We start from the raw sequence: 26,590 nt of genomic DNA on the forward strand, positions 1-26,590 counted from the left end.
ATGTGTAGGCTAGTCCTTAAAATCTTTTAAAAATAATTATTCATTGAAATATCCAGGTTAAAAAATATTTGACTCTTGTTTAACCCCTTATGAGTTAGTTAAACTAGGGGGGAAGGTACAATTGGAAACTTAAGAATTTAAACATTAAAATAATATAGGATATATGAATGAAATCTGGCCATGGTTGGATAGAGGGAGAAAAATATTATGCTAGTAATGATTAGAGAGAACTTGGCTGTTGAATTACATGAATTACATATCAGTATATACTTTTCCTTCCCCTCCTCTCCAGTTTACTTAGGGCTTTTGTGTTATAAAGATTTTCATTAATTTTTCCACCAAAATTATGTGCCTAAAATACTCTTTCCTCTTAGATGTACATACTTCTATATGGTAAGAACTGAATCCATTGATTTTTATATCAAAATGGACTCTTCTCTGTGACACAGGGAAAGGAGGGATCATATTCTCTTGAATTGTGTGTGTGTGTAATAATCTTCTCAAATACTTATGAGAATAGCTATAGAAAAAAGTCTTTCTAATATACATCATATTTCTGCATTCAACCCAACCCTTCCCACATGGTCTTGTATAGCAGAGTTGTCTACTAGGTAATTATTCATCGAATGTTGAACAGTAAATCAAGATATATTTCACCGTGTTCTCAGTAAAAAAAAAAATGGTCTTACATAATTCATAGTCTATTGTTTTTCTGATGTGATCTGAAGTAAACAATTTGTGTATGGCAAATTCAGCATCCCATAGTGGCTCAAAAATTGTAGATGTTTACACGTATCTCCTTCCGCTTTTGCTAGAATGCTATATAGGTAGGAAAACCTTCATTTCCTTTCCATATTTAGCTTCCTTAGATAATTCTCCTGCCTTTGTGACTGAGATATTTGAAAAGAACACCTCCTGGAGTCATGTTTTAAAAAGAGCACTTTGGGTAATATTCTGTAGACAGAATACTTGCACGTTAGCGTTCAGTTATCATGAATGCCATCAGCAATGCCTTGTTGCCTTCTTATCAGCCACTTCCCGCTGTCAGCCTGGTACTTATTTCAATAGAAAAGGATTTGCATCAAATGTAATGCTGTGTTATATACAGCTAACATGGGGCTTTTAATTGTGCAAACATATGAGACTCCTGCCGTGGTAGGCAGTTTGATAAAAGAATTAGATTATGAATATTTTTGACATGATTAAAGATTAGTTCTAATTCGCTGGAGGTGAGCCATTGACAATTTTTTTTCATGTATTTCTGCGCCACATGAGTTCCTTGACCTTGACTTGACCTGACCCACAAAAGATTCATCTCTTTGTTTATTGCTATATCTATGGACAGTTCCATTATTTACATCTAAATTATTTACCTTGAGGGGGGCTTCAGACAGTTTGATGATGTCCTTTTCCCATCATGGACCCTATTTCTAGAAACCATTTTTTTCTCAGCTTCTTTTCTTACATTTTGATTTTAAGGAACTCACTCTTTCTTTTTTTTATTTGTCCAGGAAAACTGTACATTTTATTATGATCTTTGTGACCAGTAGTGCAGGTTAAAAGAAAAAATTATACCCTTATATGCTGCTCTAAGTAGAATAGTTATACCACCATTTCTAAGTCTCTACTTAGAAATTTGAGTTTCTAACTCATTACTTTTTCAAGATTTCCTTTCTCATATTCCTTGGACTATTCAAGAGTTTTTTTAGAGGGAGTATCAGTAAAAGGGTACAAATCTGTGCTTTTATCAGTTGAGGGGACTTCCGATGTGGAAATTCCTTCCACAAATTCAAATCAGAAAATTACTTATTAACTTATGGTCTTAGAGAGTATCCTGAGCCACAGAAAGGTTCAGTGACTTGTCAGGGTCACAAAGCCAGTACAAGTTAGAGATAGACCATGAACCCAATTTGTCTTTTTTTCCTTGTGTCGCCCCACAGTATTTATATATATCTGTGATGCCACATTGCCTCTCAAGCAAGAAAATAACTAGCATTATTCCTTACTTTAAAAAAATTCATTAAGCCAAGGCCATAAACGTTCATTAAATAATATGTGTCTAGAATTAGCATTGGATGTTGTAGGTAGTATAAACAAATGCTAAGACTTCTTCCAAATTGAGCACATAGTTTTTAATTGTTTCCTATATATCTAGCATACTGCACTTTATTCTTGAGGGTTACTTTAAAAAAAATGGCTGTGACACTGTCCCAGCTCTAAAGAAGTGTAAGTTGGGAAGTCAAGATTTAACACATTTGTAATAATGAGAAAATAATGACCAAACTCCAGTGAATCCAGATACTTTCTCTGAATTACCTGGGTATCGCTGCTGCAGAACAGACTTTGCTCTCTCATTACTTTAGAACATAATGAATTTTTATATTAGATGAACAAATATTTTTGATTACGTGCTTATATATCGTGAACTGAGGGGGAGAGAATTAGAAGATGATTATTTTTTTCAATTTACTAAATATGAATTGAACACCTACTGTGTGCAAGGTACTGTTTAGCACCATGTCGGACCTAGAGGTGATTAAAACATGACCTTTTCCTTTGAGGACTTTATAATCAATCTGGGGACATAAGACATAATCAAGAGAAAATTAATTGATATAAAAATTTGCATAACATTTCAAAACAATGATGGAGGAGATGCCATAACAGTATATGATGAATTACACAGATGATGATCATTATGGAAGTAATTGTTGTCTAAGGAACTAATGAAGGAAATAAGTAGGAACATTTTCACCAGTTATGTATTAAATCAAGCCAAGCTATAAAGCTTTTAAATAACTCTTTACTTTGTCTTCTGCGCTATGCAAGGTATTTTGAGGACTTAGAAGAAATAGCAGTCTTTGAAAGAGAACTGGAAACAAAGGTCTCCTTTTAGGAATAGCTTAGTAGTATTTGTGGTATAATTCAGATAATTTCCCTGGTTTCACCTGTATTCACCTCATTATCGCCCTGCAGTAAGTAGGGCAACAGTGCATTAGTGATAAGTTCTAGCTGGGATGGTTAGGGAATGTATTATGGGGAAATGGGGCAAACTGTATGGCTTCAAACTCGAAAGGTGGGAAGTCAGAAATTAATCCATAAGGATTTATTGAGTGTAGAAGTCAAAGTTCATTCTTTACCAAATATAGTAGAAGATACAGAAGAATTTTGACACATAATTTTGTATTCAAAGAGTTTAAAATCTAGGTGTAAAAAAGGGAAATGACTCTCATCCGGAAAGAAAGTGGGGAAATAAGGCAAATACACGACCTTGAGAAAAATAAAATAAAGGTAGATTTATTAACAGCTAACGTCTTTTTAGTGCTTTAATGTTTACAAAGCACTTTCTTCTCAACATCTCTGTGTGGTCCAGAGGCTGTAATAGACAACGTGTTCATAGTCATTTAAGGTTTACAAAGGACTTTCCTTAAAACATCCCTGACATAGGTAGGGCTCCTAAGTATCATCACCCTGCTATATACTGCTTAGGCATATCAGAAATATAAAATCAGCAGCATCAATAATGTTAACCATGGAAACACAATGCTAATTTGGCACAGTCTGTCTTTGATGAAGCCATATGCTGACCCTTAGGGTCAGCACAAAATATCCTATTAATTTTACTATCTGGAATATTGTCAGGAATTGAAGGCAAACTCCCCTCCCAATTCTCCTTCCTCTTCCTTTTCCTTTTTGAAAAGTGGGACATTGTGTGGGTTTTGTTTTTCCATAGTTATCTATAGTTTTTTCAGAAGAACTCATCAAGCAGAGCCTTTCATTCTTTCAGTGTCCTAGGATAGATCTGTTGCAAACTTTGGTTACTTGCATTCATTGAGAGCAATTAGATACCCTCACATCTCACTCAACTCTAAATCGTTTTTATTTTATTTTACCCACACCACTCATCTTCCTTAACTTAGAGGGAATGTTGAATAGAGCTTCCTTTTCTCAGTCATCTGTCTTCATCCCACCCACCCTGACTAGTAGTAACGTTACCCCTTCCCTGGTCTTCCTCTTGTTCCCAAAAGAGGTTACATCATTGTCCTTTTCAGCATTCACTGCCAGCTTCTGTGACTTCTGATAACATTCTTATGTTCCCGTTGCCTCCCCTTCCCCCCTTATCCTCAAAGTTCCCTAAGGCATCACATTGGTTTCTTTAAACATCTCCCCCTTTTCTTGCTCATAAAAATGTCTTTATTTGTATTTTTGGAGAGCAGTCCATCTTTGTTGGCTTGCATTTACTTCTTGGATTTTAGACTACAGGATCTAGTCTCTGAAATATTCTTTCCCCTCAACTAGGGAGGATATCAGATTGTGCCAAACCCACACACGTCCTTTCTCCTCCCTGCCCCATAATTTTCTCATCTGTAAACCAGCGATAATGATAATTCTTCTACTACTTCCTTTACTGGGTGGTTGAGGGCAAAGTGCTAGCATAAAGGACTGCATGAATGGGAACTGAGGAAATGCCGTGTCTACTGCTTCGGCCACCTATTGAATAAATGTTATGATTATCCCTGTTTCTGTCTTCTCCCAGCACTCAACACAATGCCTGGGATATAGAAAGCACATAATAAGTGCTTTCGGACTTAACTATTAAGTAAATATTGTGGTTATTCTTGCTTTTACCTTCTCATTTAATATATTTCATGTTTAAAAGTCAGTGGTGTTATTATGACAGACTTTTTGTTGGTGTGAAGTATACTGGTTGAGATTTTGTGGCAAGTAAGTAGAACAGTGCTCTTTCTCCTTTCTTATTACTTGCCCCCCCCCCCCAAAAAAAAAACAAAACCAAAACAACAGTACACCAGGGCTACCCTAGATCCTGGGGAGAGAATTTAGTTATAGTTTCTTAACCACCTTAATCTATCAGCATTAATTCAGGTGGAGTTAGGGAGCCAGCCCTAGTCCAGAGAAAGAGACCAGAATTGGGCCCAGCATTCCACACAGGCTACTATTTTAATCATATGTATTTATGAGAGATTTTCAGTGACAATTTATATAGAGATCATCCCCTCCCTTCATCACTACCATATCTTATTTCTCTGTGCCAGGTAAAGAATCTCTTCCCTGAAGTCATTGTCTGTTTTCTCTGATTGGAGAAATTAGTACACTTTCCTCTTTTTTTCCCCATTGATCCTTATCCCAATCTTTTCCTGTTCCAGTTTTTGTATTTTCTCACGTAAACATTCTCAATTTATAATATTCCACAGCTCCCCCTTTTAAGGCTTTATTTTTGATAAATCAATTCTAGTCATGAATTCCATCATATCATGTTTCAGTAACACCTTTATTGTCAAATTTATCTCCTTGCTTATTAATAATCCTTAATATTTTTATTTCTGTATTTTGTACATTTAGTTAATAAATCTTAGACTGCAGGTTTTACTGATCCTGCCTTCTTGGTCATTGTCTCCTGGTCCTTTTCAAACTGCTTTACTCTTCCAGAAGCTCTTCTGTCGATCAGGAGCTGTAGTGAAAACACAACATTGACCAGCTTGGTCCACTCACTGTACTTCATTTTCAGCAGTAGTGATTTCTGTGTTTCTTTTGGTGCTATCCTTTGTTCCTGTATCACTCTCCAGAAGCTGCAGTGGTGATTATTAAATTTGGCACAGCTCATCAGTCTTGCCATCATCATGCCTTGGATAACGTGCTGCAGGAAAAGAGTCCACCTTCCTACGGTACCTGGTCTTGTTGATGTATCATGGCCACCGTAACCTTCAGAACCAACTACCATGACTTGTTACTTCTTTTCTGACCAGTGTCAGATAGCATTTTTGCAGAAGGGAGCTTTTTCTAAGTTCTAGAACAGGAAAGCGGCTTGTCGCCTGCCTCAAATCATTCAGTTAAGAACACACACACTCTGTTTTTCTCTCTCTTCCTGCAACACATCAATCTGCATGTAAACTGAATTAAAATAACTGAATTAATTTGGTTTTTTTAATTGCTAGAGGAAAATAACTTTCTTCAAATAAAAATAGCAATCCAAAAAGTAATACCTTTCATCATTTTGGAGATGGAAAAACAATGTAGGGAAATACTATGCCTGAGAACCCTGCAAACTTTCCAGAAAATAATTAGATGAAGACTTCATTGTGACTAATGAATGACAGTACTCTTGTGATGGACTTTTTCCTCTGTACCTTTTGATTTTTTAAAGAAAGGGAAAATATTTATGTAGAAGATAGAGAAATGATGATAGTGAATACTTTGATTTTTCACTATGGTGATTAGAGTGAATGTACTTATGTCTTAATTTGACAGATTAGAGGAAAATATGAAAAGATTGTAATTTTGCTCTTAGTTATAAGTTCAAAATGTATACTTATTAAGCTATCACCCCAATTTCAGCAGTGAAGGAAATTCTGCCAAACAGTACATCACTCCCCACTCTTTCTCTGGATCTCTTTTTTCTCCATACATGCACACACACACACACACACACACACACACACGCACACACACACCTATATATAACATGCTGCAGTTTGTATGCAGTCTAATAAGTACTTCTTCAAAAAATAGAGAAAAACAAAATTAATTATCATTACGCCTTGGAATTAATTCCCCTCCAGTTATCCATTTTTTTTTTCATATTTGTTACCACGAAACCAGTCAGTTAACACTATATATCTTGAAGGGGGAAAACACTAAATGTCATTGGATATGGCTTTGACTTTTCAGTTTATGAAAAATTACAAACCTCATCCCTGAAAAAGGATGTTTCCAAAAGTGAATTCAAGGGGGTGGGGATAGTTTATTCTTCTTTTACCTCTTCCATGAAGGTTTTTTTTCTACTATTACAAATTCTTATTCTCTGAGTGGGTAATTAACGTGCCAGAAAGGCCATTTTTGGAAAAGCAGCCATCAGGGTGAAAATATTTCTTCACTGAATGATCTTTAAGGAATAAATAATTACAAGAGGAAAAGATTTGGGATGACCAATCTAAGTCTAGGGATAATTAGAAGGAAGAGCCTGAAAATCGAAGTGCTTGGCATGTGCAACAATTCTCATATCAAAATAAGACTAATTAAATATTTAAAAGCCAAAAATCTCCTCACTATTTGAAGAAAAATAACCCACCACAAAAGGGTCTGTAACTTTGCAGATAATTAGCAAGGGTTATGGGAGAAAAAAAAATCACAGATTGGCTCCAAGGTTCTGCAAGGTCATGTCTTATTACGCTGTATCTTTTATATGGTCTGGTAACAAGTTTCTTGCTAATTTAATCTAACTAGGGCATCCCATAGCGATTTCCCATTTCCCTTGTTAAAAATGTGATAGTTTCTTCAAGTGCAAACTGCAGTAGGTTAACATTTTAATAAATAATTGCTCCTAATTGATACAGGTCATAATAATTTTTTTGAATTATTGAAGGAGGAGTCTTGAAGTTATAGACACAAAATATTTATTCAAGAAAATCTTTTACAAATTTACAGGTTTTTTGGCCTCATAAATTAGGTTGTTCGTTTGACTGTACAGCAAGACCTGATGACCCTATGAAGGAAACTTGGTCTCAGTGGCCTGCTTTGTAAATAAATGTCTTATTTTGCTAATAAAAGCAAGTACATTTATGTTGAATGTGCATTTCTGCAAACAAGAGATTTTGTTCTGGATTAATAAGGCTCTGAATGAGTGGAGCCTAATTTGCATTTAACTGACCCCAAGGTCTAGTAAAAACTGTACGGAATTATCACAGTTTGTAATATATTGGAATTCCTTTTCTCTTCTCTTCTCTTCTCTTCTCTTCTCTTCTCTTCTCTTCTCTTCTCTTCTTTTCTTTTCTTTCCTTTTCTTTCCTTTCCTTTCCCTTTTTTCTTTTCCTTTTTCTTTTCCTTTTCCTTTTCCTTTCCCCTTTCCTTTCCTTTCCTTTCCTTTCCTTTCCTTTCCTTTCCTTTCCTTTCCTTCCCTTCCCTTCCCTTCCCTTCCCTTCCCTTCCCTTCCCTTCCCTTCCCTTCCCTTCCCTTCCCTTCCCTTCCCTTCCTTTCCTTTCCTTTCCTTTTCTCTAAGTAGATGAGTTTTGCTACTTTAAACAGTTCATTTTAGCTATTTTCAGGTTTACTTTTAGGCAGTGCAAATTTAAGTTGTTTTAAATTATTAATATGTGGTTTAAGATATAGACAAATTAACTTAGCTGATAAACCACTTTGCTATTGTAATCCCTACCAGAACATCTTACACAAAGATTCACAGTAAAGAAACCAGGAATCAATTTTCACTTTCAACTCTGTTAGAGAAGTTGTCAGTGCCAAGGCATGGATGAAAAGAAGGACAGCATTCTAGTGATGAGTTAAAATAGCTTTTACTCTCAGCCCCATGGTGTGCGGGCTGCTCTGCGCTGTGACCGAATGCTAGTGTACTCGATGTTCTCTGTGGGATTTTCCCTTCTCTACGTTAAGGTTTATCCCTTTTTTTTGGTGTACTGCAGTGCTATAGTAACAAACATCCTTTCTCACTTTTTTTGTCCATCACTTAGCTAGTACCAGAATTTCACAATCTACTACTTTAGAAAAGAGGAGAGCTCTGAGATTTTTAATACTTTAACAAGTATCATTAAAATGATAAGGCTTTTTTTATTTTTCAAGAGCATGATCATGATTAAAATATTATTTATGGTTCTTTTTTTTTCCCCTGAAATACTGTTTAAATCTTTTTTTAAAAAATTACCAATGAGGGTTGAACTAAACAAAAATCATATTAAGATTTTCCAAAATATGTGAAAGCCTTACAAGAATTGGTAATATACTCAGTGATTATAAATAAGAGTGTAGAAGTCACTCTTTTCATTGATGAATTTCAGAGTATGTAAAATGCTGATCCTTAAATAACAACTCATAATTTTGAACTTAAGAATTTTAGAAGACTGATAGGAATACTCTGGACAATTCATATTATTGAATTAATTATGAGTACATATTTATTTGGCAAATGATGACATTATTACGGAACACCTCTTTTTGCCATGTTAATTACACATCATTTAGTTTCCTAATGTTATGTTTACTTAGTAATTAGTAAGACTCACAAATCATCATTATTAAATATTTAAAGAAAGCTGAACCCATTTTCCTAAGCCCTACAGTAAGGAAGTTAGGATGATTACAGAACATCATGTTATAAATAAACAACAGTTTACTTTCTTTTCAAAGATTTGATCTAGCATTCTGCTTAGTTTTCCATCACCACGTATCTGTAAAGGCAGTAGTAACCTTGTTATGGTAAGGAGAAAAAACTTCTTGGCTTTGCTAAGTTCCTTAGGAACATTTGACTGAAAACTTTTGAAGTCACGATCATAGGAGTCAAGGTTGAAAAGGACCTTCACTCTAAACGGTTCATTCTACAGATGAAAAAACTGAGGATCATATATGTTAAGGGACTGACCCAAGGTCATGCAGGTAGTGAGTAGTAGAGATGGAAAGTAAGTTCAGATCCATATGATGGGTGGTTTCTGTGAGAATTCTCTTTGTATTGAGGAAGAGTTCCACATTTGAATACAAGGAGGTTAGAGATGCCCTGGAGACTGGTACAGGGATATATTCTCTGGCTATGTTGCGCATTTCTCTCCCCACTATATAGATTATAGAGCCATGGGGAGACATACTGGCTTTTATGGTACTGTGATGTGCCAACAGTGACACACGATTCTCTGAGAAATTGAGATAACAGTTTGCTGGATAGATATCTGATTTTTAGCTGCCATTGAGTTATATTTACAGGTAGTCTAGTAAACTGTGTGTGTGTGTGTGTGTGTGTGTGTGTACGTGTGTACGTGCACGTATTAAATGAAGTTGGTTTTAAAGGGTAGACAAGTGGACCGTGTTTGATGGTATCAGCATATTTTTGTTGCTTTTGGTGATTCCGTGTTTTTGTTTTTGCAATTTTTTTGTGAGTTTATAAATCTGTGGGTTTATTTGAGTTTTTTTCTCCCTAATTTACATACCTCGAAAGAATATAGCCCTCTCTTGAATTGTAATGCTCTAAGGCAAGCTTAGAATGACTTCATTTGAGTGATGATGCCAGGAACAACCTATTCTTTGGGAAATACATAGCTTATTCTTGATGATGACTTTCTATATTTTAGGACACTCATGGGGATGTCCTGAATAGATCTGGGGATATTGGTATTATCAGATGATACACTGTTGTTTCAGAAGAGTTACTTCATCTCTAAATCATATACACTTTATCCCAAAGAGCTGGTGACTCATCAAAAGAACAGTTATACAGTCAAAAAATCCATGAAGTTAGAAGTTCAAAGATGGAGGACCTGGGTTCCAGTGCTTGCTAATCTGCATGGCCTTGAGCAAGTCACTTAATTTTCCGGGCATCAATTTCCATTTCTTAAATTGAGGGATTAGACTAACTGGTTCTGAGACCCTTCCAAATAGAGCTAGGATCCTTATCACTTAATGTATAAGTGAATTGTTTCAGATGGTAGCAGTTACTGATGAAAACCACGTGTTATGATAAATATGACACTTCTCTCCAGAGCTCAGCATTCCCCTACTTCCTGCAGGTTTACTACAATATTGATTGTGGTGATGACTCTTGAAACTTCCGCTGTAAGTTGAGTTTTAGGTTCCTGTCATCATCGGCAGAGCTTTTCATTTGAATGCCGGAGTATTTGTTCAAGACCATAGATTTTGCATTTTTAATCTTCCATAGAACACTGGTGAATAATGGCCCCTGGCAGGAGATAATGAAATTTTCTTAATTTATATTTTCAAGCCGAAGCTTCAATTGAAAATGGCGTCCTATGGCCTGGAGACATAGCTCTGGTGCGAGTTTCAGGGGAGCTATGATAATAATGCAGCGCCATCAGTGACGGGGAATGATAGGACAGTGAAGAAGTAATTTAAGGAAGAAAAGAGAATGTACCAAAGCTTTATTGTAGCATATCTAATGATCTGCTGAAGATTCCCAATGGTTTTTGGAGCATGACTGGAGAAACTAATGTTATCTTGCCAAAACACAAGACCCTGCTTAATCAGCAGAACAAGACTATTGATTAAAACACCTCACACAATAGATTACACATAGAATCTCATCTCCATACTTTGCACTTGGTAAAGTGTAATAATGAGCATAAGATAATCAAAAAGAGAGTAAAAGCAATTTGTTGGGCATTGTACAAGTCAAGATTAGAGCTGCAATGGAAACAAATTAGCATGAGAAGTACTGCTCTTTTTAAAGCTATGCACGTAAGAGAAATTTACACAACACAGGGAAAGTGACACATGAAAAAGAAAGATTTTTTTTCTCCTTCTGCCACTTTAATTTTTGCAGATCTGTGGAAATTATTGGTTGGGAGGGGGTGAGGGGCATCCGTTTATCTCTCTGTCGTGTAAAGAACCATTCCCGATTAGCAAATAGTTCTGCTTATGAGACATATTTAAGCATGTTAATTTAATTATTAAATTAGTTTTTAAGAATTTGCTTTCCACTTATACTAATTGACACCTGTGGTTTGTGAAAATGCAACCTTGTTTTGTTTTGTTTTGTTTTCATACTTTAAATGATAAAAGAAGGAGAATGTTTGAATAGTTCAAAACCAGCCCTTAGCTTTTTATTTCCCTCACAGTGGTTAGGGACAAAAACAAAACAGATAACTTTCCACAAAATTGCTTTTGATCTGTGCATAACTATGGTTTCTGAATAATTCATATGCTTATATGAAACATAAAATCAACTGTTACCATGTGTCTTGTCAAAAACTCTATTTTCTTGTAATAAATTAATCTTGTTTTGTCATTGTGAATATTAAGAGTGCCCTAACTGGTACCATTGTATCTTGTAGTATACATACTCAGATTTTCTGGAGTCATGAATAGATGACAGATTGGTCAGCGTTCAGATTGTGTTTCTGACTCTTACCAGCTGTATGTGACCCATGGTCACTTAAGGTTAAGTAATTTAACCTTTCTGTGCCCAGGAGAACTATAAATTCTGTTAAGAGTTTACTGATACTCATTGGTAAACTGTCTAAACTGATGAATTCACAGATCCAGAGCAAAATAAAACAGATTTTATTATGATTAAACTATAAACTGGATAACTACCTATGACAGATTGTAAAGGAGATAACTGTATTGGGTAGGATATTGGGCTACATTATTCTAACGTTAGAATCCTCAACACTCTTGAGGTCAGATCAGCTCCTTGAAGCCTTATTTCTCTTTGGCATTTCCTCAGTACCTGGCAAAAAGACTTACACATAATAGATACTTAATAAATGAATAAATGGTCATTAGACTACTGAATGAGTGCCATTTGATATAATGTGGTGTTCTTTAAGATTTTTTTAAAGGTCCTTTGTCTCATTTAAGTTTTGGACATATACCAGCTCAATGTCTTAAAGGCTTTTAGAATTAACTTTATTCCTGTAAATGTGCTGAATTTATTGTGGTTTTTTTTTCCCCTTGCATTTCAGAAGTTAATTAGACTGTAACTTGAAGGTGTTCTGGTTCAAGATTTTTTTTTCATCCTCTTGAGAAGACAGAATCAACTGGCCTTATTTCTGAATGGGAATCTCTCACTTCAGATTAAGTGAAAAAAATACAACTGTAGGAATGAGTAGCAAAGTACAATAATTCATGTTTGTAATTCCAAACAGGGCTCTTTGACCTAGATGAGGAGAGTGACATCTGCTTCTTTTTATTATGTCACAGGGCTCAAAGGAGATTTCTCTTTGATGGTCATTTGCAAAACATTTTTTCCCCATTTCCCAGTTTTTCAGATACTAGATGACACTCACCTTATACTTAACACGATGATTTTAGATTAGCATGTCATATAAAAATAACTTTCAATTAGCATATCATACATTAGCATATCATTCATCTCAACCTGACTTTTCAACTTTAAGCCATATGTGTTATTTATTTAATATATGGGGAATAGGGCATGGACCTGTGAATTCACTGATTTGGGAACCCTTTTTAGTAATGCGATGACTTTAGCAACTTCTCTATTTCTTGGTGTCTTAAAAAGGTGCCTTAGAACAGAGGTGTCCAACATATGCACTGTAGGCTGTTCTAAGTGTGACAGGAACCAGTTGAAAATATAATTGAAAAATATTCAACAAAATGAATAAAAATGCAATAAAACACAGTCAATGTTAATATGAGATATTCTTAGTCAATATGCACCTGTAGGGATCTTTATGTACTGATTAAAGACACTCATTGGGTTTGACCTTCCTGGCTTTGAGTACTAACACGCTCTCTAACTTCCCTGGGATCCCATCATTAGGTAGTTATATGTCAGGTGGGATTTGAACCCAAGCCTTCCTGGTTCTAAGGGCAACTCTTTATCCACTCTGCCATTCTTCCTCTCATATGTATGTAGCAAGAAATAAAACCAAATTCTTATTGTAGCAGGCATAATGGTATAATAGAAAAAAATCATTAAAGTTGGCTATTAAATTCTTCCCATGTACAACTCATTTAAAAAAAAAACAAAACTAATTATCGGATTTAAGGTACCTCAAAATTAGGATAGTTTAGATTTAACAAAGACAAAAGTCTTGGTGTTTATTTTCCTCAAATTCCAGGAAACAGCCATATCTTAGAGTAACCATCTTCCTTTACTTGGACAGATTTAAATGGATCAAGCTCACAATACTTTTGTGTAGAATTAATTGCAGCAGTTAAAACAAATGAAAAAGTTCAGGTTAATTATTAATGAAATCTTTTCTGTAATGACATATTCTCCCTCCCCGCCCCCCATGGCAGTAATTTTATTTCCATAATTATTTGGGTTTAGAAATCTTTATCAACTAACATTCCAGGGGAGAGGGTTGTTTTCGCCAGAGATATATCTATTTTTGAAGTATATGTGATTAAGTAGCACAGCTGCTATTAGACTCTTTTCCTACTTAAGCTTTCCCAAAAAAGTGATAATGCTAGCCATCTGTATGCCTTTGGTGCACTCAGCATTAGATCATCGCCCTTGTTACTTATAATTCATGTTATTGGTAGAAAGCATTACCATTATTAAGTTCATTAAACAAATTTTACATAAATTCTGTTCATCTTTTAACTTTTCATTTCTTCTTTGTTGGTTAATCTTTGATACTATGGGTTCATAATCTTGCTGATGCTCCTTCACACAGCTGAGGTTACAAGCCATCTATACCTTATCTTCTCTAGTTCTTATCCGTGTACTCCTCAACATCCTTCAAAAGGGGTCCAGTCAATATGCCACGGGTCTTTTTTCTGGATCTCCTCACATTATATACCAGTATAGTATATCAACTGCATATTGGCTAGTTAATTATTTTGACCAGAACTCTGATTTCATGTTATAGGAAAAACCTTCTACCAGAAGAGATGAGCACCTTTTCACCAATAAGTGGTCTTAGAGATAATACTTATAAAAATGTGATATTTGTAAAGCACTTTGTAAACTTTAAAGCACTATAAAAAATGCTGGCTATTATTGTCAGAGAATTGCCTGGGAGCCTTGAGAGGGTAAATGACTCGTCCAGATTCACAGTGACAGTGTATGTTCGGAGGTGGTATTGTGCCTCTGAGCCACACAAGCACTACTTCATAATGATTCATTGGTTAAAGTATTACAAAGGTATTGGAGATTTCATGCTAATGAAATTATGAGTATGGGTACTCCCTCCACTGACACAGAAGCTTTTTGTTCCCCCTCGTCTTAGAAGATGAGCATATGAGTTTCTTTAGCTAAGTGAAGTTAGTTCCTTGCGGCCAATCTTTTTTATTGTTCTGTCATGTCAGTGTTTTCCAACTCTTTGTGATCCATTTGGAGTTTTCTTGGCAAAGATACCAGAGTGGTTTGCCATTTCCTTCTCCAGCTCATTTGACACAGGAGGAAACTGAGGCAAACATGGTTAAGTGACTCTCCATGGGTCACACAGCCATTAAATATCTGAGACCAGATTTGAACTCAGAGAGATGAGTCTTTCTACTTGTGTCCTGGCCCTCTATCCACTACAAGTTTTTTCTGAACCTAGATAAGCTAGTCCTCAGGTAAAAGACACAGGTATGCTTAGGTAGAAACTCAAGACTTTTTGGAGAATTCATGAAAGTGAAATACAATAAGACAAGGAAATCTTTGGAAAGTTAGGTGGTTTATTAAATCTTTGAATTTTCAGAGAGAAAGAGAAGAAAGTAGGAGGCGCATGTGGAATTTTTTGTTTTTAAGTATATTATGCATTTTAATCATAATACATCTAAAACATTATTGATACAAAGAAATTTATGTGGGGGAATTAAAAAAAACATTCATTTTTATCCATTGTGTAAAGTATTTCTTTTCTGTTTTATCTGAACGATGATGTATCTACATGGACGTGTAGAGTAGTTATACTGACAGATACTCTGTTTCCATGGAAAGATTATGGATATTGCCTACATAAACTTAAAGATGACTTCTGAATATCCAAGACAGAACCAACATACCCAAAACAAAACTCATTCTCCTTTGTACTTGACTATTTGTTCAACAATCTCAGAGTCAGAAAGGACCTCATAGGCTCTTTAGTTCAGCCGGCACCTAAAAAAAATCCATTCTACAAAATGCCTGTTAAATAATCGTCCAACTTTTGCTTCAAGACCTTTAATCTTTCCACATATGCTAGAGTTACATGGCTGACTTAGTGATGTTTTCTAAATGTATAAGATTTTTCTTAAAATAGCAAAGAATAAGTCATTGAGTTCTCCTACATATAGGAAAAGTCACTTAATCATTCAGTTCCCTCATCTATTTAGAGGGAAAACTAAGTGGGCAGGAGAGAGGCAGAATAGGACTGGACCAGAAACCTCTGGGGTCCCATCTTGCCCTACGTTTATGATTCTATGATGTTATGGATCAGTAGTATTAAGTGGGCCGATGATCTTTTAAGGGAAGTTGGTATATAAGTTTGACCTCACTTTTTCTTCTGCTTTGTGCAGTGTGTGTGTGTGTGTGTGTGTGTGTGTGTGTGTGTGTGTGTGTGTGTGTGTGTGTGTGTGTGTGTGTGTGTGTGTGTGTATGTCTATAGCTCTGGGTTCCTACTTTCTCCAGCCAACAGTGTTAATATGAGCTACATTAGAACTTAAAAACATGGTATGTGGCTGCCATTTAAAATAACCAGAACCCAAATTTTTACCACCATCCTTATTTCCTTTCTTTACTTATATAGCACATGGACACTTTTTCCCCCAAAAGGGAAATCAAACAGAAACAGATAATTGCATTAGGAATTTTTTTTAAAAAAGGACATTTCAAACAAATTCAGTGTCATTACATTCATACTGTTCACATGTTCAAAATTACTATACCAGTGATACATTTATGAAGTCATAGTTTATCATAAGTTAATCAGAATAAAATTGTCATTAATAATTGTGGTCTTATTTGAGTAATATCCATTATAATATAATTTGAATAATAGTACAAGACTTCCACTTCAAGGTCAATATATTACACTTTGACCTATATTACTCTTTGAAATTTTGTCCCTTTAAAATTTAAAAGCTAATTCAGATTTTGTGATCCTTCCAAGGAGCCAAGACAAATCTGATTTGAGACTGTAGTCCAATTATTACAGAGGTCATAACCCTTTCTGTTCTCCTTCTAAAAAAAATTCTCTGTAATTTTTCAATAATAAATATTTCTTCTTTTTCTTCTCAGTGCTTGTCCATTACTGATGGTGCCAAACAAAGCCAGATAAACACTCTGAATACTCCACTTAGTATCTGTTTAACCTTGTACATGTTATTTAACGTCTCAGAGATTCAGTTTCCTCATCTGTAAAATGAAAAGGGTTGGATTCGACCTACATGGTACCTTCTGCCTCTTAATTTATGGGCCTATTAGTTTTTTTGTTTTTTGTTTTTTGCAGGAGCCAACAATTTAGCAGTGAACTAATCGTTCTGGGGATTCTGGGATTTTAATCCTTGGCCCTACCACTAACCAGCTCCTAGGACCTTATTTGATTCTTTGGATTTTTGTCTCCTAATCTCTGACATTTTGATTCTGGAATACATGATCTTTGTTGTAGAACCCTCCAAAAGTGGATAACATTGATTTAGATGAATCAAAAGGACGTAGAGATAGAGACTACTCTACAGATGCTGAATATGTATCATTTTGCTCAGTCAAGACATAGTCTACCTATTCTAACTTAGAGAAAGTTGCGTGTGTGTGTGTGTGTGTGTGTGTGTGTGTGTGTGTGTGTGTGTGTGTATAGGAATAATATAGCATTTTAATTTGGTATGGCAAGATAGGTTATTCCAGGGAATTATTAAATCATAATTTCTCATCTCTGTCCTCATGTCAATTTATACAGAAGAATTTGTAAATTTATCTTAGCATTATAGATAGGGAAGGACTTTGGACAGGAGGTGTATCCCATTGACCTGTGATTTTGTATTTAAGAGTGTGGAAAATACCTGTGATAGAGAAATCACCTTGCCAAGTTGCCAGACTTGCAAGTGACCAAACAATTGCTTTCATGGCTCTATTTATTTTCTTTTATGGTCAGCTTGGCTAGTGGATGGAGTGTTGGGCTAATAAAAAAACCAAGATCTTGCCCCTGATGCTTACTAGCTTTGTGACTGTGGCCAAGTAACTTTACATATGTGCTTCATGGAACTCCCTAGTAAATTATCAGTGGTTTTTAGAGAGAATTTCTTCAACTGAGTATTTCCCTCATGTTTGCTGATACCTTCAAGAATACTACTAGGATTTTCTGTTTTCATTTCTAATCTTCTCTCTCTCTCTCTCTCTCTCTCTCTCTCTCTCTCTCTCTCTCTCTCTCTCTCATTCTCTCTCTTTCTCCTCCCTTCCTATTCTTTCCTCTTTTCCCTTTTTTCCTCCCTCCTTCTCCTACCTTCCCTCATTTCAGGGTTAAAAGATTGTATTTCTGTTTTGTTTTTTACACTTTATATTATATTTTAAACAAATGAATGGCATAGATATAAAATTTTAATAAAAATGACAGTTATGTCATGAAAGATTATTTTCCCTGTTACAGCTACAATCTCTAATAAAGTCTTGATTCATAGCTATTATGAAATCAGATAGCCATGAATTGAAATTTATTGTCCTGATACACATGATTTATGAGCTTCAATTGATCTAATATTGGTTGATTTTGTTGCTTCATTGAGTTGATACCAAATTACAAATTCAGATTCCAGTTTAAGTGAATGAACTTTTTTCTTTGTTCCCATTACAGGTGTAACAACCGAACCCAATGCATAGTAGTGACTGGGTCAGATGTATTTCCTGACCCTTGTCCTGGAACATACAAATACCTTGAAGTCCAATATGAATGTGTCCCTTATAGTAAGTATAAACGTTTTGTTCTTGTTCACTTCCTCTAACCTTTGCAATTGATGCTGGAACACAACTCCCTAAAAGAGAAGCATATGTTTATGGCCTCCAGAACCATTATGCATGCAAAGCACTTACTGACTAGGGCCTCCAATTAGCTTTACCAAGTGTGGAAGGAAGCCATAATGTGACGCTGGCCAAGTGTCTGTCTGTGTTCTTAAGTGTTTGGCTTTTAAGGCTAGTGTTTTTCCAGAAAACAAACTTGAATTAGCTATTCAATAGGCCAGATAGAAATTTGTACTTTTGCCCAATACCAGTTGCTGACAAATTGGTTTGGCTCACAGCTTTCTAAAGAAGGAATTGACTTCAATTTTAATCCCGAGTCCCTTGAAAGACAACCTGCTGCTGTGGTTACTTTGGTACATGGTGAAAGTCACCATCAAGGATATGGAGGCAGCTGCTTTCTTCTTCTCTCAGTTTTGTTGAAGGAACTCTTCTTTGCCTGATTCAGCAGCAGATTTGTCCATGCCACTCATCAAAGTCAACACAAATTAAACACATTGAACAAAACTGTGGATAAGTCCCTGTTGTTAGGAGCATCTTAGAAGAGAACATACATATTTTTAAAAGAATGATATTTCTAACAACCAGAATTTACATTTTGGAATCCTCTTTTTTTTATTCAACTTTCATTCAGCCATACCATTTGAATCAACTTGAAAACTTAAATGTAACATTTATTTTTTGTGTGTGTGACACCATTTTGTTTCATTTCCTGTAATTATTTCTTGTCATTTTGAAAGGACAGGTGGTCACGTGACCTAGAAGCCAATAGTCCATCTGAAGGCAAAGTTTTTTGTCAGTACTCACCCCCAATATAAGCATCTTTACTCGTGAATAAAATCTAATTTGGAGGCCTACTGAAATCGTAACATTTACAGACTTAGAAAGCAAAAGAATGAGTTCTGGCATGAGACTCATCATGTTCAGACTGCCAGTGAAGGTGGTTATTCTCTCAACATGTTTAAAAATGAAAAAGTTCGAAGACCTCCCGCCAAAGTGCTTTCTACTGTTAAATTGATTTAGGGTTATGGAGTATCAGTTAAAGGCCAAACGCAGATCATCTTTTTGGTTTTATCGTGCTGTGTGTTCCCGTGTTACTGTAAAATGGATGCTTTTTTGTGTGCGTTTCTTTTTTTTCCCCCTGTACCATTTGTAGGATCGGAAGCCTACTGTGAACACTGATGTTAGCTCCATTTCCCCTGTGCGTAATATCGGTGGCTTATATAATCATTCTCTTTTTGCCACCAGAGGAACTGTGTTGTTTGGAGCTAACCGAAATTATTCTGTTTCGCAAAGTCGCTTTTACTTGAATTTAGCATGGTTTCAGTCCTCCAATTAAAAAAGGGATACACGTCCTGACCCTAACAATGGAATGAGTCAGAGCTGCCAAGAGTTGAGTCTCCCTGGAGCCAGTCTCTGTAACCCAGGCCATAGACCAAGGACAGTATTATGTACATATTATTTTCAGACTTCAGTAATTTCTCATGCTGTTTGAGAGGGGGAAAAGTTTGGATATCTCCTCGTCATTCTAACTTTCAGAAATTTTACCTTTTCAGCTATTCAGAAGTCTAGTCCATTGTGTGTGAGCACTAAACTCTAACCCAGAACCAGATTCAGAAAAGTATTTGTTCTCTCTACTGGTAATTCAGTTTACATTCGCTTCCTAGATGTTGGCACGAGGCAGCAATGGGTCTGTGGCTTTTCTTTCCCTCCTAATGACACATTAAGAGAATAAAATTGTCCTATGTAGTGGTGCCACACAGATTCATTTGTACAAATTTTCCTAAGGGCTGAAAAAACTCTTTACCTGTTAGACGGCTCTTTTAAAATCATTCTTGAAGCATTTCAAATGCCATGATTTTGGTCATCTTCTCTCCATGCTATATTTTTAAAAAAAGTTTCATTTACCATGTTCTCTATTATCTCTCTCCTCTACCTGCTGCTGTTTTTAGGGTCTGGCTTTCACATGTTCTCTCCTTCCATTGTGTTTCTTCTCCATGGTCAAGTGGAATTTGCATGCCTCTTTCTACAGTTTACTGATTGGATGGAAATGATGTCATCATTAATTAACATTTGGAGGGGATAATCTTTTGTCACATGGTACTATGCCAGTCACTGTTCAAAACAAATCCTCCAGGATCTTAAACATCCTAAAATGTGGTTTTTCTTTCCTCCACATATAACATCAAAAAATATTAGTATTCATGGAAAATTTTAGATATGAATGAATGAATTAAGGGGAAACCATTAACAATACTAATAACTTAGTAAAATTTCAGTCCTTTAGCAAGTGCTGATACACACATATATAAATATTATATGTACTAAGTATCTCATGTAATGATGGAACAAGTACATACATATGTATATATACAGACTTTTAATCATTGTTGGAGGTACTGAACATGCATGGAGATACACGTGTATGTGTTGACACGTACATAGTTCTGTATGTAATATCTGAACACTTCACATATACTTAAATAGTAGCGTACACATATATACATAAGACTCCTGAGCATCACTGGAAGTACTGAGAGTTGGTCTTGCTCTTTCCCACGATCCCCTGAACAAATTTAAGATATTCTAGAAAGGCTTGATAAATGAAGCCTCCAGCTGTCATTTTAACCCTCCAGGCCTCAACATTTTTTTTGTAACATTTCTTTTTTTCTGTAAATAACTTTATTTCTAACTATCTTCCCATGAGAAATTGTACCACATAGTATTGCTACAGGTTTCACATCATGATAAAAATAATAATAACCACACAAATGTCTTGAAGAGGATTCAGAATAAAATGTGTTTTGTGTTACTATTGGTACAGTCTGTTTGCATATGTATATGTGCACACACATGTTTGTGATGTGTGTGTATGATGTATGTGCCTCATTTTCTCTGAGGCCATTTTTTTTCCTGCCTATACATGCAGTCCTCTATGACAATGGTAGGTAATGTATATTTTGTTTGTTCTACAGACATGCAAACGGACTTGGCAGATTTTGTACAACTAACTACCCAGCCTTGGGGAAAGAAAGCCAATGCCATTAATTAGGTTACTCTATTAGGAGAGTAGCCTGGAAATTTTCTTTAAGTGGAAAAATGTGGATTTTGAGGTTGTGTGTGTGTAGGTATATGTAGATACATACACATACATATAAGACTGGATTAGCATGTTTATTCTTTAAGTTTATATGGGTTGAAGTTTTCAGCATTTAAAAATAGTCTGAATGATTCACCAAATAGTATCTATTATCCTTAAAGTTTGGGTATTGCTGCTCAGTTTTTATCAAGACAACAAATTCAGTAATACTTAAATTCAGTCACAAAGAACTTCCTACCTGGTTTTTTCCCCTTTCGCTGTACAGCATGCTAATACTTTGAATAACCGAAATTAGCTTATTGCAATGAATATAAAATGTTAAACTGTATATTTCTGCTTAAACTTTTAATGCAATTTAGATAAATTCTATATGTATATATGTACATATATGTCTATTACATTTTAATTTCCATTCATATTGATGGAATTTATAACATTTGTTTGATGACTGTAACCATCTACCACCCCAAATCATATGTGTCTGTAATGCAGACAGAAAACTAATGATTTCAGTTCTCTTTGTCATTCTACCACTCCCCTACCATTATTGATTCCAAGCAGGTACAATATTGCTCTTCATTGAGAAATAGGTTCATACATAATGTACACAGAAGGAATCATCTGCAAGTCATTAACTCCGAATTGCAGAGAGCCCCAAACTGTCTATTTACTTGGATAAATCTAGAATTAGAAATTAAAGAGAAATAAGTGTGTCACCTGAAGATATCAGTGTGCCTGGCATAGTAAGTGCTTATTAAACCGGTTGACCTTAGCAAAGGTAGGGGGGGTGAGGTGCCACTTATTTGGCTAAAACTATTTCTCTATGAAACTTTCTACAACAACCGCCCCCCCCCCCCCCCCCATAAAAAAACCCCAACAACAGTAACAGCCAGTAGCAGCGGTAATAGCAAACAAGAGCTGGTCAGCATGTAGCTTTGAGAATAAGTACAGCCTAGCTTTCAGCAGATAGGCTGTCAGTATCATAGGTAATGCCCACTTGATTGGGCACTGCTGTTATCAAACAAGGCTAGAAAAATCCACATGTGTCTGATGGTTTTATGAAACTCAGGCAACATACTTCAAAGTCTCCTAAAATGTAATCATTTTTTTTTAATTGCTGATAATTATGAGACTTCAGCCATAGAATTCTTATGTAACTTGCTTCATGTAACAATATATTTATTTTTAATTTGTTGGGAGGGGGATTCAGGGGGGTGTGGGGCTTAGATGAAGGGGCATTGTTCCTGTAATATAACTATTGATCAGGTTTGTTTTATGGAGTATGTAGGGTGGGGAGGTGGGGTTTGGGATTTGCCTTGGATGCTTTATGTGGTGATATCTGCATGCCAGTTTGCTGAACTGTAGTGAATTTGATGATGATAAGAGACTGTCTTAATAAGCTAACCAATACTTTTCTTTCTCCCTTTTCTTCCTTGCCTACTGTGCTTGCTTTTCTCTTGTATGTATTTTGCTTACAATTTTTTTAAGCTTAGTTTTTAAGTATTAGATTTAGATTATATAGAATTTATTAAGGGCTTCTGGGTAAACTAGCTACAAGGGTTGGGGGGAGGGAATACAATTAAATACAATTTTAACAGAGTGGAAGATCTGAAACTAGAGGAAGTTAGTCACTTATTTAGCCCACAAGTCCACATAATCTAACCTAATTATGTTGGGATAAAAATGTGGCCTTATCAGTATTTATGAAAATTTGAATTGAACATCAAAATATTTGGGGTTTTTTAAAATAAAGTGGCCAACAATTTCCTACTCTCCCTCTCACCTTTTAATAAAAATCAATGTTGATTGAACATGAGGGTGATAGACTAATGTGGAAAAAATAAAGCTAAATCTGTGTGTATGCACGCACATGTGAGTGTGTGTGAGTGTGTGTATGAGTGTGTGTGTGTATGTGTGTGTAGTGCATGCCTATATAAAATGGGACTTGGTGAGATTATTGAGTGACATTGGGGAGGGGAGAGTATGTATACCATGCATTAGTGAAAGCTTTCATTATTTATTTAGGTACACTAAGTGAAGCAACATGCCACCATATCTGTATTGTCTCTTTAATCTACTAAAATGATTGATCCATGTTCATTTATGTAACTTTAGAATCTTTCTCTTGCTAGGTTTTCCTGTTGTCTGTTTCTCTTTATCCAAAGTAGAACAGCTCTTATTTTCCCTATATTTAGCATCTATTACTAATTCAGTCTTAAGACTAATAGTCAATTTATGTTAATCTTTTTTCTTTTCTCCTTGCACTCTTTTTTTTTTATTTTTCCTTCCCGATGCTTAAAATAGAAGTGGAGCAAAAAGGTAAATAATCGAATACAGTCCAAACCCCAGCTCCTTGTTATGTGCCTTATGGGTGTTCACCTCCTCACCACTCTCCCCCCACAACACTCTCGATACTCTGCAGGATCTCCTAAGTGCACCTCCCAGGGAAGTCGACTGTTTGCAATAAAAATTGGGCTGCCAAAGCAGGTGGTGGGCTCCAGTTTCCGAAGTCCTCTGGGGTGGGGGTGGGAGGCAACGTTCTCTGTCTCTCCTCGTACTCTACCTCTTTTTCTCACACCCTTCGGTACTTATCTGTTATTAATGTGCCATCCTGCCTGGCTTCCAGAACCCTCTCCGTAGCATGCCACGGTTACAGGGTTTCCTGGTCTGTTTCTTTCACTGCTTTGGTTATGTACTCTGCTCCTAATTGCATTTTCAGTATACTTGTTTTGTATTTTATTTTTAATAAATGAAAACCCCCTTTGTTTTAAACCGCTCTCCTTAAATTTTGAAACAAACCTTTACTGTTTTTTTCCTTGTTTTTTTTTTATTTGGGGGTGTCCCCTTGGGGGCTTGAGAGGAGGTTGGTGGGGGAAGGTGAGGAGTCTGGACTTCAAGGAAATACTTCCTGTATTGCAAGACAGTAGCTAAAAACCTTTGATGAATAAATTGCTAAAGTCCAAGATTAAAGTGCAAAAGTAAAACGTAAATCATTTCAATTTAATGAACAGTGCCATTAAGCTTTGGTTTGAACTGTGAAAATTGTCCCAGTCCACTTTCTATGTTGACACATTGAACATGGTAACTTTTAGAAAGGTGGATGGTACTTGCATCAGTTTTTTTTAAAAAAAATGAGCCACAATTCCATGCTGCTGAAACGAATCTTTGCTTCCTGGTTCATTGTCATGATAGCTTACACGTATTTTTACCTTTATGTCTTAGTTTTTTAACTCATTATAATTCTTGTCTTCTCTCTGTGACTGTTAGTTTTTGTTTGCCCCGGGACGTTGAAAGCAATCGTGGATTCGCCGTGTATATATGAGGCTGAACAAAAAGCGGGTGCTTGGTGCAAAGACCCTCTTCAGGCTGCAGATAAAATTTATTTCATGCCATGGACCCCGTATCGTACGGACACCTTGATAGAATATGCTTCTTTGGAGGACTTCCAAAACAGCCGCCAAACAACAACATATAAACTTCCCAATCGGGTAGATGGTACAGGATTTGTTGTCTATGATGGCGCTGTATTTTTTAATAAAGAACGAACCAGGAATATCGTGAAATTTGACTTGAGGACTCGAATTAAAAGTGGAGAGGCTATTATAAACTATGCTAACTACCATGATACTTCTCCATATCGATGGGGAGGGAAGACTGATATCGACTTAGCTGTTGATGAAAATGGTTTGTGGGTTATTTATGCCACGGAACAGAACAATGGGATGATCGTGATTAGCCAATTAAATCCATACACACTTCGATTTGAAGCAACTTGGGAGACCATTTATGATAAACGTGCTGCCTCCAATGCTTTTATGATCTGTGGAGTCCTCTATGTAGTTCGGTCAGTCTATCAGGACAATGAAAGTGAAACAGGCAAGAATGCCATTGATTACATTTACAATACCAGATTAAACCGAGGGGAATATGTCGACGTTCCCTTTCCTAATCAGTACCAATACATTGCCGCGGTAGATTACAACCCAAGAGATAATCAACTTTATGTGTGGAACAACAATTTCATTTTACGATATTCTCTGGAATTTGGCCCACCGGATCCTGCCCAAGGTAGGAATGCTTATTTATTGATAATTACATGGGTTTATTTTTTCAGTAGTCTATTTCAAATAACATTTTAAAATATGCTTTCATTTGACTTAGTCTGGTGAGTCTTTTTCTTTTTCTTCCTTCATCTTCCTTCTCCTCTCTTCCTTCTCCTTCTACTGCTCTTTTTTCTTCTTTTTTTTCTTCTCCCTTCTCCTCCTTTTCTAACTGTGTTTATAAACAGCCTGCACTTAGTAGGGCCTCTATAAATATCTGTTGAGGGAATGAATGAATCAATGTTGTTATGTGTCACAGTGTGCGAGAGTGGTATTTTGTAATCTCACTTGGGCTATTTTTACATGAAAACAGTAATATGAGAGCAGTTATAGTAAATGTCGCTTTTTAAAAAAAAACTAGTTTAAGGCTTTATCCATAAGATGTTTTATCATGATATGTCAGTTTAGTTCTTTGCTAAAAATAAAAGAGTTCATAAATTTCAAGTTAGATACCTGTTAGCCTTGTGCTTTCCTACCTGACTTTTGAATTGATTACAATCTACATGCAGACCTTTTAACTTCTTGGCGCCAGTGGTTGAGGGAAATGTGTGTTAGGGTGTCTCAAGAGATTTGGCAGAGTTAATGTGCATTGCCAGGCATAAATGTTCTTGCAGTCCCAATCACAGCCTTCTGTGTCTGCTTAGAAAGAGGAAAAGTTTTTCCAACATCTTATCAGAAGTGAGTGACATACAATTATATTTTCTTGCTTTTTGTCAATTGGTGGTAGTTGTAAATCATTTTCCCATTAGTGATGAACCCAAAATGATGACTTAGACAATGCATGTAAAAATATTCATCAGAATAATTTGAACCCATCTACTTTCCAGTTTTCCACTCCAAAGTACTTCAACTATTAACATCCATCTGTTAGTCTTGTGTATGAAACTGTGTTGGAGTGCATGCAGTGATCAGAGCAATGATTTTGCACTCGAAGTAAATTATTTTCATGATGTGGGAATTAATAAAATATTCCTTTATATGTTACACTCATATCTTCTTTGCATGTTATTTTTTATTCCAGATTAGTGTTTG

At 35.8% G+C, this 26,590-nt stretch overlaps 1 protein-coding gene across 13 annotated transcripts in view; it reads left to right on the top strand.

The window, feature by feature from the left end:
* Positions 1-26,590, top strand: part of ADGRL2 (adhesion G protein-coupled receptor L2) — a 226,445-nt gene that overhangs the window by 146,062 nt on the left and 53,793 nt on the right. For all 13 annotated transcript variants that reach the window (XM_072648835.1, XM_072648845.1, XM_072648841.1 and 10 more), the window contains exons 4-5: positions 18,198-18,307; positions 24,726-25,526. In XM_072648835.1, the coding sequence (XP_072504936.1) occupies positions 18,198-18,307; positions 24,726-25,526 (911 nt within the window). The remainder of the gene's footprint in view (positions 1-18,197; positions 18,308-24,725; positions 25,527-26,590) is intronic.

The sequence above is a fragment of the Notamacropus eugenii genome, chromosome 2 (genome assembly GCF_028372415.1).
Source record: "Notamacropus eugenii isolate mMacEug1 chromosome 2, mMacEug1.pri_v2, whole genome shotgun sequence".
NCBI lineage: Eukaryota > Metazoa > Chordata > Mammalia > Diprotodontia > Macropodidae > Notamacropus > Notamacropus eugenii.